The sequence below is a fragment of the Labeo rohita genome, chromosome 1 (genome assembly GCF_022985175.1).
Source record: "Labeo rohita strain BAU-BD-2019 chromosome 1, IGBB_LRoh.1.0, whole genome shotgun sequence".
Lineage (NCBI taxonomy): Eukaryota > Metazoa > Chordata > Actinopteri > Cypriniformes > Cyprinidae > Labeo > Labeo rohita.
Window position 1 is genome coordinate 49,179,708 of NC_066869.1, and position 15,443 is coordinate 49,195,150.

At 35.5% G+C, this 15,443-nt stretch overlaps 1 protein-coding gene across 3 annotated transcripts in view; it reads left to right on the top strand.

Moving 5' to 3' along the window:
• The window catches only part of zgc:152904 (uncharacterized protein LOC767777 homolog), a 326,637-nt gene extending 311,587 nt beyond the window's left edge, over window positions 1-15,050 (top strand). For 2 of the 3 annotated variants that reach the window (XM_051106297.1, XM_051106304.1), the window contains exons 17-18: window positions 8,575-8,694; window positions 13,432-15,050. In XM_051106297.1, the coding sequence (XP_050962254.1) occupies window positions 8,575-8,694; window positions 13,432-13,546 (235 nt within the window). In that variant the 3' untranslated portion in view covers window positions 13,547-15,050. The remainder of the gene's footprint in view (window positions 1-8,574; window positions 8,695-13,431) is intronic. The other variant, XM_051106313.1, reaches the window with a different exon arrangement.
• The last annotated feature ends 393 nt before the right edge of the window (window positions 15,051-15,443 follow it).

Genomic DNA, 15,443 nt, shown 5'->3' on the forward strand with positions numbered 1-15,443 from the left:
CCTCAAGAACCATTGCTGTCAATCAAACCGTTCATTAATTATTCACAAATATGTGAAAAACCTACTTTTGCGAACTAGTCCTAGGTTTTTCACTCAATCTCGATCAAACCACTGCAGTAATATTCTCTGGACTCTCTAGATCAATAATTATCAAAAAAATGTTGAATTTTGTCCTTTGGTTAGCTATAATGGGGCCATTTACAAAAGGGGCGTGGCCACATATACCCAAAAGCCTATAAAACCTAAACAAAAACTCAAAACTTTACGAAAATTGGTGAAAACATGTGTCAGATGATTCTTAACAAGCATGCAAAGTTTCATGGAGATCGGAGCATAGGTGGCGCTATAACAGTTAAAAAGGCTTTAAAAACAAGATTTCTATGGTAAATGGCCTCAAATTGTTAAAAAATGCTCATCTATTCACACAAACACTAGATCTTACACTTACATCTGTATGATATATCCTCTCATTCTGAACAACTTTGCATACCACCTCAAAGGCCTTAAATGCTCGAACCCCGGTAATTGCTGCTTGCAGCTATATTTAGGGGTTCGAGTGCGTAGCACTGAAACCCTATTGTAATTGTAAGGATTTTTTTTATTATTATTATTATTATTATTATTATTATTATTATTTTCTTTTTATTATTAAAAGAAACCTATTATTATTTTTTTTATTATTATTTTCCAAACTAAAACTGATCGTGCAGACCAAACCGTAAGGCCTAGAGAGCTGAAACTTGGGCAAAAGGTAGAGCCCCCCCGGACGTTTTCTGACAAAGTCTCGCCCAAATCGGCCTAAAGGTGGCGCTACAGCGCAAAAAAAAAATTTTTTTTTTTTTGGCCCTAGCTCGTACAATTTTTGTCGTAGACTCAAAAACTTTACATTGTTGCAATCCTTGGGTCAATACGCACAAAACAGGTGCAATTTGGGCTCTAGGACGTTTTTTTTCCGCAAAATGGCCGAATGTCCGAAACCTACTTTTGCGAACTAGTCCTAGGTTTTTCACCCGATCGGAACCAAACCAGTGCAGAAATGTTCTCTGGACACTGAATATCAATAATTATCAAAAAAAGTTGAAATTTTGACTCACTGAATCGTCAATAATTATCAAAAAAGCCCCAAAATTTTGACTCATCGTGGAGGACCATTTTTACTAAAATTTTTACTAAAATGGCTATAACTCATGAACCAAATGAGATATCTTCACCAAACTCGGTACACATGTGTATAAGCAGAATCTTTGGTCAAATAAAAAAAAAAAAAATTGCACAGCTCTGCCACTTGATGGCGCTATAAGCCTGAAAAAACATAAATTGACTATAACTATGCAATCGTTAGTCTGATCGACCTGAAAATTGGTATGCAGTGTCTCTGTCCAATGTGCCATAAGGGTCTATGAGGACATTGGCGTATCTCAAAAAACATGGCCGCCATCGGCCAACGAAGTTTGAGCACCCATTAGACAAGGTTAACAGAGGCTGATCGGAACGAAACTCACTGGGCATATTCGACTCATGGCCCTAAAGGTCTGTAAGAATTTTGAAACAAATCGGCCACTAGTTGGCGCTAACGAGTTTTTTGCCTCTCTAACGTGCCTCACTCACGTGGTGTTTCACACATCCACACAATATGCATATCATTTGATAGATCTCCACATGCTGAGCAACTTTGCCTCAAGAACCATTGCTGTCAATCAAATCATTCATTAATTATTCACAAATATGTGAAAAACCTACTTTTGCGAACTAGTCCTAGGTTTTTTGGTCAATCTCGATCAAACCACTGCAGTAATATTCTCTGGACTCTCTAGATCAATAATTATCAAAAAAATGTTGAATTTTGTGCTTTGGTCAGCTATAACGGGGTCATTTAGAAAAGGGGCGTGGCCACATATATCCAAAAAGCCTATAAAACCTAAACAAAAACTCAAAACTTTACAAAAGTTGGAGAAAACATGTGTCAGATGACTCTTAACAAGCATGTAAAATTTTATGGAGATCGGACCATAGGTGGCGCTATGACATTTAATAAGGCTTCAAAAACACAAAATTTCAAAAATAAATAACCTTAAATTGCTATAACATGCTCATATAATCACAGAAACACAAGATCTTCATACCATATGATAGATCTTCTCATGCTGAGCAACTTTGCCTCAAGAACCATTGCTGTCAATCAAGTCGTTTATTACATATTCACAAATATGTGAAAAACCTACTTTTGCGAACTAGTCCTAGGTTATTCACTCAATCTCGATCAAACCACTGCAGCACAGTTCTCCAGACTCCGTAGATCAATAATTATCAAAAAAAAAATTAAACTTTTGACTCACGGTCGCAAAGGGGCGCCAAAACGTTCAAAAGAGGCGGGGCCACTTTTAGAAAAATGGCTATAACTTTGGAACAGAATGACATATCATCACCAAACTCAGAACACCTATGTAAAAGCTCAGCCTTTGGTCAAATCCAAAAAATTGCGGACCTTGACCACTTGGTGGCGCTATAATAGAGAAAAAACATAAAAATGGCTATAACTTCGCAACCGTCAGTCCAATCGACCTGAAAATTGGTATGCTGTGCCTCTGTCCAATGTGTCATAAGGGTCTATGAGAACATTTGCGTATCTCAAAAAACATGGCCGCCATCGACCAATGAATTTTGAGCACCTATTAGACAAGGTTAACGGAGGCCGATCGGAACGAAACTCACTGGGCATGTTCGACTCATGGCCCTAAAGGTCTGTAAGAATTTTGAAACAAATCGGCCACTAGTTGGCGCTAACGAGTTTTATGGCTCTGTAATCACATGGTGTTTCACAAATCCACACAATATGCATATCATTTGATAGATCTCCTCATGATGAACAACTTTGCCTCAAGAACCATTGCTGTCAATCAAACCGTTCATTAATTATTCAAAAATATGTCAAAAACCTACTTTTGCGAACTAGTCCTAGGTTTTTCGCTCAATCTCGATCAAACCACTGCAGTCATATTTTCTGGCCTCTCTAGATCAATAATTATCAAAAAAATGTTGAATTTTGTCCTTCGGTTAGCTGTAATGGGGCCATTTACAATAGGGGCGTGGCCACATATACCCAAAAGCTTATAAAACCAAAACGAAAACTCAAAACTTTACGAAAATTGGAGAAAACATGTGTCTGATAATTCTTAACAAGCATGCAAAGTTTCATGGAGATCGGAGCATAGGTGGCGCTATAACAGTTAAAAAGGCTTCAAAAACACAAGCTGTGTATCGTAAATGCCTTCAAATGGCTAAATAAATGCTCATATATTCACACAAACACTAGATCTTCATATCATTTGATAGATCTCCTAATGATGAACAACTTTGACTCTTGGACCATTAATGTCAATCCAACTGTTCTTTAAATATTTCATATTATTTAAAAAACCTACTTTTGGGAACTAGTTCTAGGTGTTTAACTCAAAATCAATAAAACCACTGCAGTAAAATTGCCTGGACTCTCTAGATAAACATTTATCCAAAAAAAAAAAGTTAAACATTTGCATTTAGATAGCCATTTAGTAGGGGTGTGACGAGACACTAAGTGGGTGTAATTATTGGGTTCACGAGAACGAGACGAGACGAGATTTTTAAACTTTTCTTAAGAAATCCTCAATGATGAAATATATAGGGAAAATAGTCTTTTATTCAACTGAAAAACACAAAATGCAAAAAAATTAAGGTGCATTTTGAACTTTATGAAATTAAACTTCAATTTTAATTAATAATATGCAGTAATAGACAAGAGCTTCATGATTCTGGATAAATTGACAATCCTAGTTGTTTTTTATAAATGGGAGATTACGATTCTCTCACGATTCTGGAGAAAAACGATTAGAAAACTAAACAAAATAACAATTTACTAGTGGTTCTGACAAACTGTTCATTGCTTAAGTCTTTTAAAAACATATATTCATTTAAACAAAATAAAAAAAAAAAAAAACATTCAATAAAGGAGACAGTGTCTCACTTTATTAAGACTTGTTTGACTATTGAAATCTCCTGAATGAATGATTTAATGACATACTTTTTTTTTTAAACGGGCAGTTGTCGCCACCTCCTGGCGGAAGAGGATAAGCGTTACAATAGATACACGTGTTAAAATACTTTCATTTTTATCGCTACTGTAGACAATAAGTGTTTATACCCAAACTATAAACTTTTATCCCAGTACTTCTATTATTTAAATATCTGTAACACAGAAATAATGATTATAATGTGGTTGAAAAGACTGTTTGTGTTGCTCTTTCTGCGTTCACATTTACTCCGACCTTCTGATTCATTAATATGGGCAGCGACAAAACCTGCTTCTCACGCTCCACTGACACTGGCGATGTGAAACAGTCCTAATAGACATAGATAACTCGTTGTCATTTAGGAATAAGATCGCGTGGGTGTTTGAATCGACACCTCAATATTTTAAGGATTAATAGTGCAGCTCTAATGTAAACATGGCAAAATGTTGTGGGAGGATACTGTCACGAGATCTCGTGAAATCCGACTGGTCTGGTCACATCCCTACCATTTAGATAGCCACTTAATAATAAGATCATGATCTACTGTACCCGAGTCTATAAAACCTAAAAGAAAAGAAAATTTCACAAACCTAAGTCAAATCATCATCATATGATTCTAAACAAGCCTGCATTTTAAAGACATCAGGCAAAAAAAAAAAAAAGCATGTAACAGTTATAAAGCTTAAAAACAATGCATCTCTTTAAAATGTCATGAAATTACAACTATAACCACTAGATGGCAGTAGAAGACCACCAATGGCTCATTGAAATGAACACTGCTATTCACAGATTGATTTCCATTCATTTCATTCATTTCAATTCATGCAAAGACTAAATCACTATATAACATTTCAAATCACATTTAGTCAAAGTTTAACACTTCATTTAAACACATATATCATATTTGACAATAATACAAGATTATGATTACAGTGAAACCTAAAAACTATATATAAAATCTTAAAAAGACTTGCACTAAACATTTTGTCACCTACCATTTAATACACAAATCTCTTACATGCAACAAAATGTGTGTGTGTGTGTGTGTGTGTGTGTGTGTGTGTGTGTAATGCTTAATGAACATTAATATAACAGTTTAACTATTTAATTTCTGTTTGTGAGTGTATTCTCCATCATGGATGTGTTTTATTGTGTTAGCCATATATTTTGCATTGGACTACATCTTAAATCCACACAACCTTTTATGATGCTAAACAGGCATGCAAAGTTTCATGAAGATCAGACCATAGGTGGCACTATAACAGTTAAAACGGCTTCAAAAACAAAATTTCTATGGTAATTGGCCTCAGCTTGCTAAAAACATGCAAATATATTCACACAACCACTAGATCTTCATATCATATGATATAGATGTCCTCATTCTGAACAACTTTGCCTCCAGGACCATTGCTGTCAATCCAACTATTCTTTAAATGTTATATTATTTAAAAAAAAAACCTACTTTTGTAAACTAGTCCTAGGTTTTAAACTCAAAATACATAAAATCACTGTAGTAACATTCTCTGGACCCTCTAGATCAACAATTATCAAAAAAATGTTGAACATTTGCATTTAGTTAGTAAAAACAGCACCACTTAATAATAAGATCATGATCTACTGTACCCAAAAATCTATAAATCCTAAAAGAAAACAAAATTTCACAAACCTAAGTGAAATCATTATCATATGATTCTAAAGAAGCATACAATTTTATCAACATAAGGCAAAAAAGGCAAAGTTACAGTTATAAACTTAAAACAATGCATCCTTTTTTTAAAACGCCATGAAATTGCAACTTTAACCACTAGATGGCAGTAGAAGACCATTAATGCATCATTAAACAGACTACAACAGTGCATTTCATGGCTTGTTTTCAATTAATTTCAATTTATGCATAAACTAAATCACTGTTACAACATTTCAAATCACATTTAGTCAAAGTTTAACACTTAAATTATACAGATATATCATATTTGACAATAATACAAGATTATGATTACAGCGAAACCTGAAAATGATATAAAATCTTAAAGTCAATATTTGCACTAAACATTTTGTCACCTACCATTTATTATTACAAATCTTCAAGGTGCAACAAATTATGTCTGTGTGTGTAAAAGCAGTAATGCTTAATGAGCATTAATATAACAGTTTAACTATTTAATTTCTGTGTTTGTGAGTGTTTTCTCCATCATGGATGTGTTTTAGTGTGTGTTTAGCCATATATTTTGCATTGGACTACATCTTAAATCTAAAACTGACAGTCATTATCTAATAATGAGGTTTGAATTTCACCCTCAACTTACAGTAAATTATTTCATAATATATTCCCATTACGATTAAACGCTATTAATAATATGCACATATAGATTTGCAGTAATCGGCTGGTTTAATAACGTTCTGCTGAGTGAGTTCAGTAAATGATCAGACAGATGGTTTCATTTGCTTTAGCGTTACACGGACCTCGTGAGATTCATTTGCTAATAAAAGCCTGAGTCTATTGATCTGTTTGCATTAGCGGCGCATTAAGTCCAGCGTCGGTGGGTTTACCATCATAATCATGATCTGAGATTCTTACAGAAGATTCTTTCAGATATTATTACTCACATAAACAGTTGAAGCCCTCACTGTATGATTAGCATTGAGGCAGAAGTCAAAATAAAATCGTTGGAGATTGAGATTTACAGTTCAGGAACAAGAAATGACATTAAAACATGCATTTTTAAACTTTAGGATCTTTAACAAATACATGTGTTCAGAATGGAATGCAAGCTTAAAGGAATAGTTCAGCCAAAAGATGTAATTTAGAGAAGTGTAGCATTTCATCACTTGCTCACCAATGGATGTGAATGGGTGCCGTCAGAATGGGAGTCACAATAACATCACAATATTCCACAAGTAATCCACATTACTTGTTTTTTTTTTATCAGCTGTTTAGACTCTGACGGCACCTATTCACATCCATTGGTGAGCAAGTGATGCAATGACGCATTTCTCCAAATCTGATAAAGAAACTCATTTACATCTTGGTTGACCTGACATTTTCATTTTTAGCTAATCTTTCCCTTTAATGCAATATACAGTTGTGTTCAAAATAATAGCAGTCCAACATGACTAACCAGATCAATCTCTGTTTTTGGTATAAATCATATTATTACATGGCAAATAATTTACCAGTAGGTGTAGTAGACTCAGAGAAACCAACAGACCCAACATTCATGATATGAATGCTCCTGAGTCTGTGTAATTGAATAATTAAGTGAAAGGGGCGTGTTTCAAAATTATAGCAGTGTGGAGTTCAATCAGTGAGGTCATTCGTTATGTGAAGAAACAGGTGTCATTCAGGTGGCCCTTATTTAAGGATGAAGCCAGCACGTTGTACATGCAATTCTCTCTGAAAACCTGAGAAAGATGGGTCGTGCCAGACATTGTTCAGAAGAACAGCATGCTTTAATTAAAACGTTGATTGGAGAGGGGAAAACATATAAAGAAGTGCAGAAAATGATAGGCTGCTCAGCTAAAATGATCTCCGATGCTTTAAAATGGAAAGCCAAACAAGAGAGACGTGGAAGAAAACGGAAGACTACCATTCGAATGGATCGAACAATAGCCAGAATGGCAAACACTGAATTCAAGCCACAGTACACTATGAAGACCGTGAAGCACGGTGGTGCAAGCATCATGATATGGGGCTGTTTCTCTTACTATGGTGTCGGGTCTATTTATCGCATACCAGGGATCATGGATCAATTTGCTTATATCAAAATACTTGAAGAGGTCATGCTGCCTTATGCTGAAGAGGAAATGCCCTTGAAATGGGTGTTTCAACAAGACAACGACCCCAAACACACCAGTAAGTGAGCAGCATCTTGGTTCCAGACCAGCAAAATTAAGGTTATGGAGTGGCCAGCCCAAAAATGCTGTTTCTGAGGCAAAACCAAGAAATGCAGAGGAATTGTGGAAGGTTGTCAAATCATCCTGGGCTGGAATACCTGTTTACAGCTGCCAGAAGTTGGTCGACTCCATGCAGCACAGATGTGAAGCAGTTCTCAAAAACAGTGGTTATGCAACTAAATATTAGTTTAGTGATTCACAGGAATGCTAAATCTTAACCTTTTTTCAGTTTATTGAGTAAATAATTGAGTTTGTAATGAAAAATGCAGACACTGGTATTTTTTGAACAGCCCAATATAATTTTTTCCTTCATTTTCTGCAAAGTAATTAAAATATTGATAGTTTTTCTTCATGTTTCGATGTAAAATATAATGTGCAGTGTTCCCAATGAATGGAAATAAAAAATATTATAAGGATTTTGAGCTTTACTCACGTTTTAAAAAACACTGCTATTATTTTGAACACAACTGTATACTTAGTATGTATAACAGTATGCGATGATAAAGAGTAAGTATTTGGCATTGAAACAGTAGCTGAGTTGTTTGTTTGCCATTATGAACATTCCCAGTGTGCACTAGTGTTGCTGTGTGTGTTTTAGTGTGATGGACACCTGCATGTGTGTTTGTGTGAGTAGGGTTGATGGCTCGAAGGAGCCCATCGTGGAGATGAGAACTGAAGAAGAGAGAATTACTAACCAGGAGGACGGCAGTCCAGTGCACGAACCCAATGAGACGACTCCTCTGACAGAGCCAGAGTAAGAGTTAGAGCTGAAATGTGAAGTGCGTCAGAGACAATACGGGCTGTTTGGAGCTTTACAAGTGATGCTTATAATCACTTAAAGGAGAAGTCCACTGCCAGAACAATGATTTACAGATGATGTACTCACCCCCTTGTCTTCCAAGATGTTCATGTCTTTCTTCAGTTGAAGAAGACATTTCAGGGTTTTTCTCCATATAATGGACTGATATGGTGCCCAGAGTTTGAACTTTCAAAATGCAGTTTAAATGCGGCTTCAAATGATCCCAAATGTGGTTGTAAACGATCCCAGCCGAGGAAGAAGGGTCTTATCTAGCAAAACGATCGGTTATTTTAATAAAAATAATACAATTTATATACTTTTTAATGCCAAATGCTTATCTTGTCTTACTCTGCCTGGACTGTTTTGTTCCGGTTCATGTCAGTTAGTGAATGTGGAAAAACTCCCATCTCATGTTCTCCCTCAACTTCAAAATCATCCTATATCACTGTTTTACCTTTTTTGTTAAGGGTGTTTGATCTTCTTTGCATGTTCACTTTGCAAACACTGTGTCTGTACTTCTGCAGTGATGTAGGATGATTTTGAAATGATTTCTGAAGTTGAGGGAGAAAATACGATTGGAGTTTTTCAACATACCCTAACTGTCTTGAGCCAGAATACACAGAGTTCAGGGAGAGAAAGACAAGACGAGCGTTTGACATTAAAAAGTATTTAAATTGTATTTTTTTTACTGAAAATAACCGATCGTTTTGCTAGATAAGACCCTTCTTCCTCGGCTGGGATCGTTTACAACCGCATTTGGTATTGTTCGATTGTTTTAAACTGCATTTTGGAAGTTCAAACTCTGGGCACCATATCAGTCCATTATATGGAGAAAAATGCTGACATGTTTTCCTCAAGTTCTTTATGACTGAAGAAACATTACAGAGTACATTACCTTTAATGTAATCTCCTTTAACCATTCAAAAGTTTGCAGTTAGTAAGAAATCAATGTTTTTATTCAGCAAGGTTGCATTAAATTGATCGAAAGTAACAGTAAAAACGTAATGTTACAAAAGATTCTATTTCAAATAAATGCTGTTCTTTTGAACAATAAAATGCATGATGGTTTACACAAAAATAAAATGTTTTCAACATTGCTAATAATCAGAAATATCTGTTGAGCAGCAAATCAGTATATTAGAATGATTTCTGAAGGATCATGTGACACTGAAGACTGGAGTAATGATGCTAAACATTCAGCTGCGCATCACAGAAATAAATTACACTTTAACAGATATTCACATTGAAAACAGCTATTTTAAATTGTAATTACATTTCACAGTTTTACAGTTTTTACTGTAATTTGAAATAAATTCAGCCCTGTTGAACAAAAAAGACACATCCCAAACATATGAATGGTAGTAGCTCAGATTACAATCTAGATCAGTGCAAATTTAGTACAATCCATTGAATGCTTCTAAGTGCTTTCATCCCGTCAGCATCACTGAAACATTCTGACTGTAGTTCCTTGTAGAGCTTTCAAGCTGTTCTCCAAAACTCCGTCCTTCAGTCTGGTCTGTCACTCAGAATGCCTTAGCATCGGCTTACTAATGCTCCAGACGTATGTGACCTCCAAACTACCAATATCTCCTTCAAAGAACATCAAGGCTTTCTAAACTTTCAGGCGAGGCTTTTATTAAGCCAAAAATTCAAAGTTGTCTTGTCTAATATTCCTTTTATAGTTTATATCTTAACGTTTTTGATGTAGTAGCCCTTGAAACCACTTATGTTTTTTTTTTTTTTTTTTTTTTTTTTTTTTTAACTAAAAATGGAAAACTTTTTTACATGTGTTTATTGAATGTGCATTTAGACAATAGCGATTTGGAGGCTTGAAAATACAAACTTTTGAAAAGAGTTTTTAAAGTGCAAGTCTCTGTGTAAACAACCAAAACATAAATTTACAAAACTACAAAAATCCCTTTTATTTAAGGGGTCAAAACTTTTGTACAGTAAGACTTTTATTTAAGCTTTTTGTCACTAGCAAAGTTTAGTGACTATCTTACGACAACATGCTAAATCATGCTAGCAACATGAAAGAATGCTAAAACCTGGTAGCGACATGTTATGTCATGTCATGCTGGAGATATATACATGTTACATAGCCACATGCTAATCATGTGGAAAATATGCTAACAACGTGGTACCACAATAACATGTTAACAACTTGCTAGCAACATTCTAATCGCTTTAAAAACTTGTTAATCATATTAATGTGTTAAGATGTGGTAACAACATGCTAACAATTTATTAGCAACCTGCTAATCATGCTAGCAACATGTTAACAACTTGCTAATCATGTGAAAAATATGCTAACAACATGCTAATCACTTTAAATATGTGTTTATCATGTTAACAATGTGTTAAAATGTGGGAATAACATGCTAACAACATGTTAACAACATGCTACTCATGCTAGAAACATGCTAATCATGTTAAAAACATGCTAATCGTGGGAAATATACTAACAATATGTTATTGCTGTTGACAGTGTATTAACGTGTTAAATGCTAATCATGCCAGCAACATGCTAATCACTTTAAAACATGTTGCAAACTTTAGAAATACAGCGGGTACGGAAAGTATTCAGACCCCCTTAAATTTTTCACTCTTTGTTATATTGCAGCCATTTGCTAAAATCATTTAAGTTCATTTTTTTCCTCATTAATGTACACACAGCACCCCATATTGACAGAAAAACACAGAATTGTTGACATTTTTGCAGATTTATTAAAAAAGAAAAACTGAAATATCACATGGTCCTAAGTATTCAGACCCTTTGCTGTGACACTCATATATTTAACTCAGGTGCTGTCCATTTCTTCTGATCATCCTTGAGATGGTTCTACACCTTCATTTGAGTCCAGCTGTGTTTGATTATACTGATTGGACTTGATTAGGAAACACACACACCTGTCTATATAAGACCTTACAGCTCACAGTGCATGTCAGAGCAAATGAGAATCATGAGGTCAAAGGAACTGCCTGAAGAGCTCAGAGACAGAATTGTGGCAAGGCACAGATCTGGCCAAGGTTACAAAAAAATTTCTGCTGCACTTCAGGTTCCTACGAGCACAGTGGCCTCCATAATCCTTAAATGGAAGACGTTTGGGACGACCAGAACCCTTCCTAGAGCTGGCCGTCCGGCCAAACTGAGCTATCGGGGGAGAAGAGCCTTGGTGAGAGAGGTAAAGAAGAACCCAAAGATCACTGTGGCTGAGCTCCAGAGATGCAGTCGGGAGATGGGAGAAAGTTGTAGAAAGTCAACCATCACTGCAGCCCTCCACCAGTCGGGGCTTTATGGCAGAGTGCCCAACGGAAGCCTCTCCTCAGTGCAAGACACATGAAAGCCCGCATGAAGGACTCCAAGATGGTGAGAAATAAGATTCTGTGGTCTGATGAGACCAAGATAGAACTTTTTGGCCTTAATTCTAAGCGGTATGTGTGGAGAAAACCAGGCACTGCTCATCACCTGTCCAATACAGTCCCAACAGTGAAGCATGGTGGTGGCAGCATGATGCTGTCAGGGACAGGACGACTGGTTGCAATCGAGGGAAAGATGAATGCGGCCAAGTACAGGGATATCCTGGACCAAAACCTTCTCCGGAGTGCTCAGGACCTCAGACTGGGCCGAAGGTTTACCTTCCAACAAGACAGTGACCCTAAGCACACAGCTAAAATAACGAAGGAGTGGCTTCGCAACAACTCCGTGACTGTTCTTGAATGGCCCAGCCAGAGCCCTGACTTAAACCCGATTGAGCATCTCTGGAGAGACCTAAAAATGGCTGTCCACCAACGTTTACCATCCAACCTGACAGAACTGGAGAGGATCTGCAAGGAGGAATGGCAGAGGATCCCCGAATCCAGGTGTGAAAAACTTGTTGCATCTTTCCCAAAAAGACTCAGGGCTGTATTAGATCAAAAGGTGCTTCTACTAAATACTGAGCAAAGGGTCTGAATACTTAGGACCATGTGATATTTCAGTTTTTTTTTTTTTTATAAATCTGCAAAAATGTCAACAATTCTGTGTTTTTCTGTCAATATAAGGGGGGTTTTATGTACATTAATGAGGAAAAAAATGAACTTAAATGATTTTAGCAAATGGCTGCAATATAACAAAGAGTGAAAAATTTAAGGGGGTCTGAATACTTTCCGTACCCACTGTATGTTTGCAACATGCCAATCATGTAAACAACTTGCTAAAAGCATGTAAATCATGTTAAAGAAATGCACGGAACATGTTAATCATGCTAGCAGTACGCTAACACCATGTTAACACGTTAACAGTTTGTTAACATGTTAACATTTTAACATGTTAAAATAGCATGTTATACATGTAATTATTTTACCAATTTAAAATATTAATGATATTTCTTTAACGATTTGTTTAATTTTAATAAAAATAATAGTTGCAGTAAGTTGTGTTTCTTCAAATTGTTTTCTCAAAAGTCAGGAGCAATTGACAGGTGCGGCAAAATGTTCATTTTCGGCCCTGTTTTTTCTTTTTGTATCAATATGTTCAGCTGATGTACAGACGCCACTTCCATTTTCAGTTTGTTGTGTGACTGTTTTCCTAGAACATTTGCATGCTAATGCACGACCTGTTGACCTGTTGTCAGACGTTCGGCTCCGTTTGTGTCACAGAACATGTTGGCTGAGGTAATCATGACTAAACTACACTGATTCTGACTGCAGGAAGCTCCCGCTGAAGGAGGAGAACGGCAAGGAGGCGCTGAAGCCGGATCTGATCGAGATCAAGGTCCACACGGACAACAGCATCCACACAAAACAGGACGACAGCAAAGCGTAATGGAGCCCGGAGACATTCCCAGCCCCGACAAACTCAGACCAAAATGTAGAAAGCAGAAAATACCATAAAAGAGAAACGAAAAGAGAAGAAAAAAAAAAAGTTGTGCGGCCAATGAAGGGCGTGTAAATATGTTCAAATACAAACAGAGACTGCGGTTTTGTGATAAATCTACTGTCCTTTCTATTCACGAAGACTCCAGCACTGCTTTTCGGTTGGCGTTTGCGTCTCGATGTTTTGGTTTTGGATCTCACAAATGAATTTCCAAGCCTTTCTTCAACTTTCCAGGCATGTCGAGTCAAATTATTATTATTTTTTTCCCAGCGGGACGTCGTATTGTGTCTATAGTCTTGATGATTTCAGATTCTGGGCTTCTCATCTCAATGTGTTCGAGACTTCATTGGCTTTTTCGATGTTTTGGTAGGACTTTTCCATGGAGAAAATCCCTCGATTGGATTTCTTCTATTTTTCCAGGCATGTCCAGCGAGAACTAGGCGGTGCGTCTTATGTCGACTTCTGAAGCTTGAAAACCTCATCGGTTCGTGTTTTCCATCTCGTCGTCATGAGTTTTAAACGCAGGGGTCACTTCGCAAAAGAAACCTGCCCAAACTTTGTAGGAAAGTGACTTTGTAGTTTGGATTTGCTCAACTGCCATGATGCCAGATGAAACGCTCTTCTTAATTTATGTTGATTAATGTGCGCACGTGTGAGTGTTTGTGAGTATGTGAGTACACAAATACACGCGAATGTTTGATCGACGCTTTGCGAGCGCAGTGTTGTTGTCTCAAATGTCTCAAACCAGGCGTGTTGTTGTTCAGGTAACTGCTGCAAACCTCTCAACAGTTTAACTAACTTGCTCAGGAGGATTATCTTCAAACGGTTAGTCCATCATGACTAGTAGTTAAGCTGGAAAGCGACTTTGTCGCCCCCTGGAGTTCAGTCCTGTTTTAGTATTGTTTATATTATTATAGTATTTATTAATATTTTTACATTTTTCATTTGAATTTTAGTTACATTTTTTATAATTGTATTATGCAGTGTAAAAAGTTTTCACCAGTTTCAACTTAAAAACTTAAGTTCAGCAGCTGTCTTAAAATTAAGTTAAATCAACTTAAAAGTACAAGTCATTTGAACTCTTTTTATTGTTGTGAACTGAATTTGTAGTTTAAAGTTGATTGAACTTAATATTTTAAGGCAGCTACTGAACTTAAGTTTTTAGGTTGATACTTTAGGTTAATATTTTACAGTGTGTGTTTTTGTTACTTTTACTACACTGTAAAAAAAATAGTTGTTTCAACGTAAAATAATTTACCTCGCTGACTTAAATAACTTAAAATTTCAAGTTGACTAAACTAAAAATTTTAAGTCAGCTGGATAACAAATTATATTAAGTTTGAACAACTTTTTAAAATAATTATTTTTTTTGTTTGCACTTTTGGTTTTTCAAAATTATTTTTATTAAAATACAATAATATATTTTAATTTTAATGAATGCATTAATATTTTAAACAAGCTTCTGTTTTTACATTTTCAGTTTTCATTTTATTTTTTATTTTTTTTTTTGTCATTTAAGTTAGTTTTGTTTTTTTTAATATATATATCTTCATTTATCATTAATTTATTATTTCCACTTTATTTTGCTTAGGCAACAATGCTATTTTTTTATTAGTTTCTTTTTCTAAGTATAATATAATATTTATATTTTGTTTCAGTTGAATGGAATTTATTAATATTTTGAATATTTATGAATGTTTACCTTATATTTTTATATTTTGAGTTTTTGTAATTTTATGATGTTCTTTTATTTACGCTTACTTAAAATTTTGCATCTAATTTTTTATATGTATTATGTATTAATTATTTTTATTTTAGTTTCATTTGAGCTATTTTAGTACTTCAA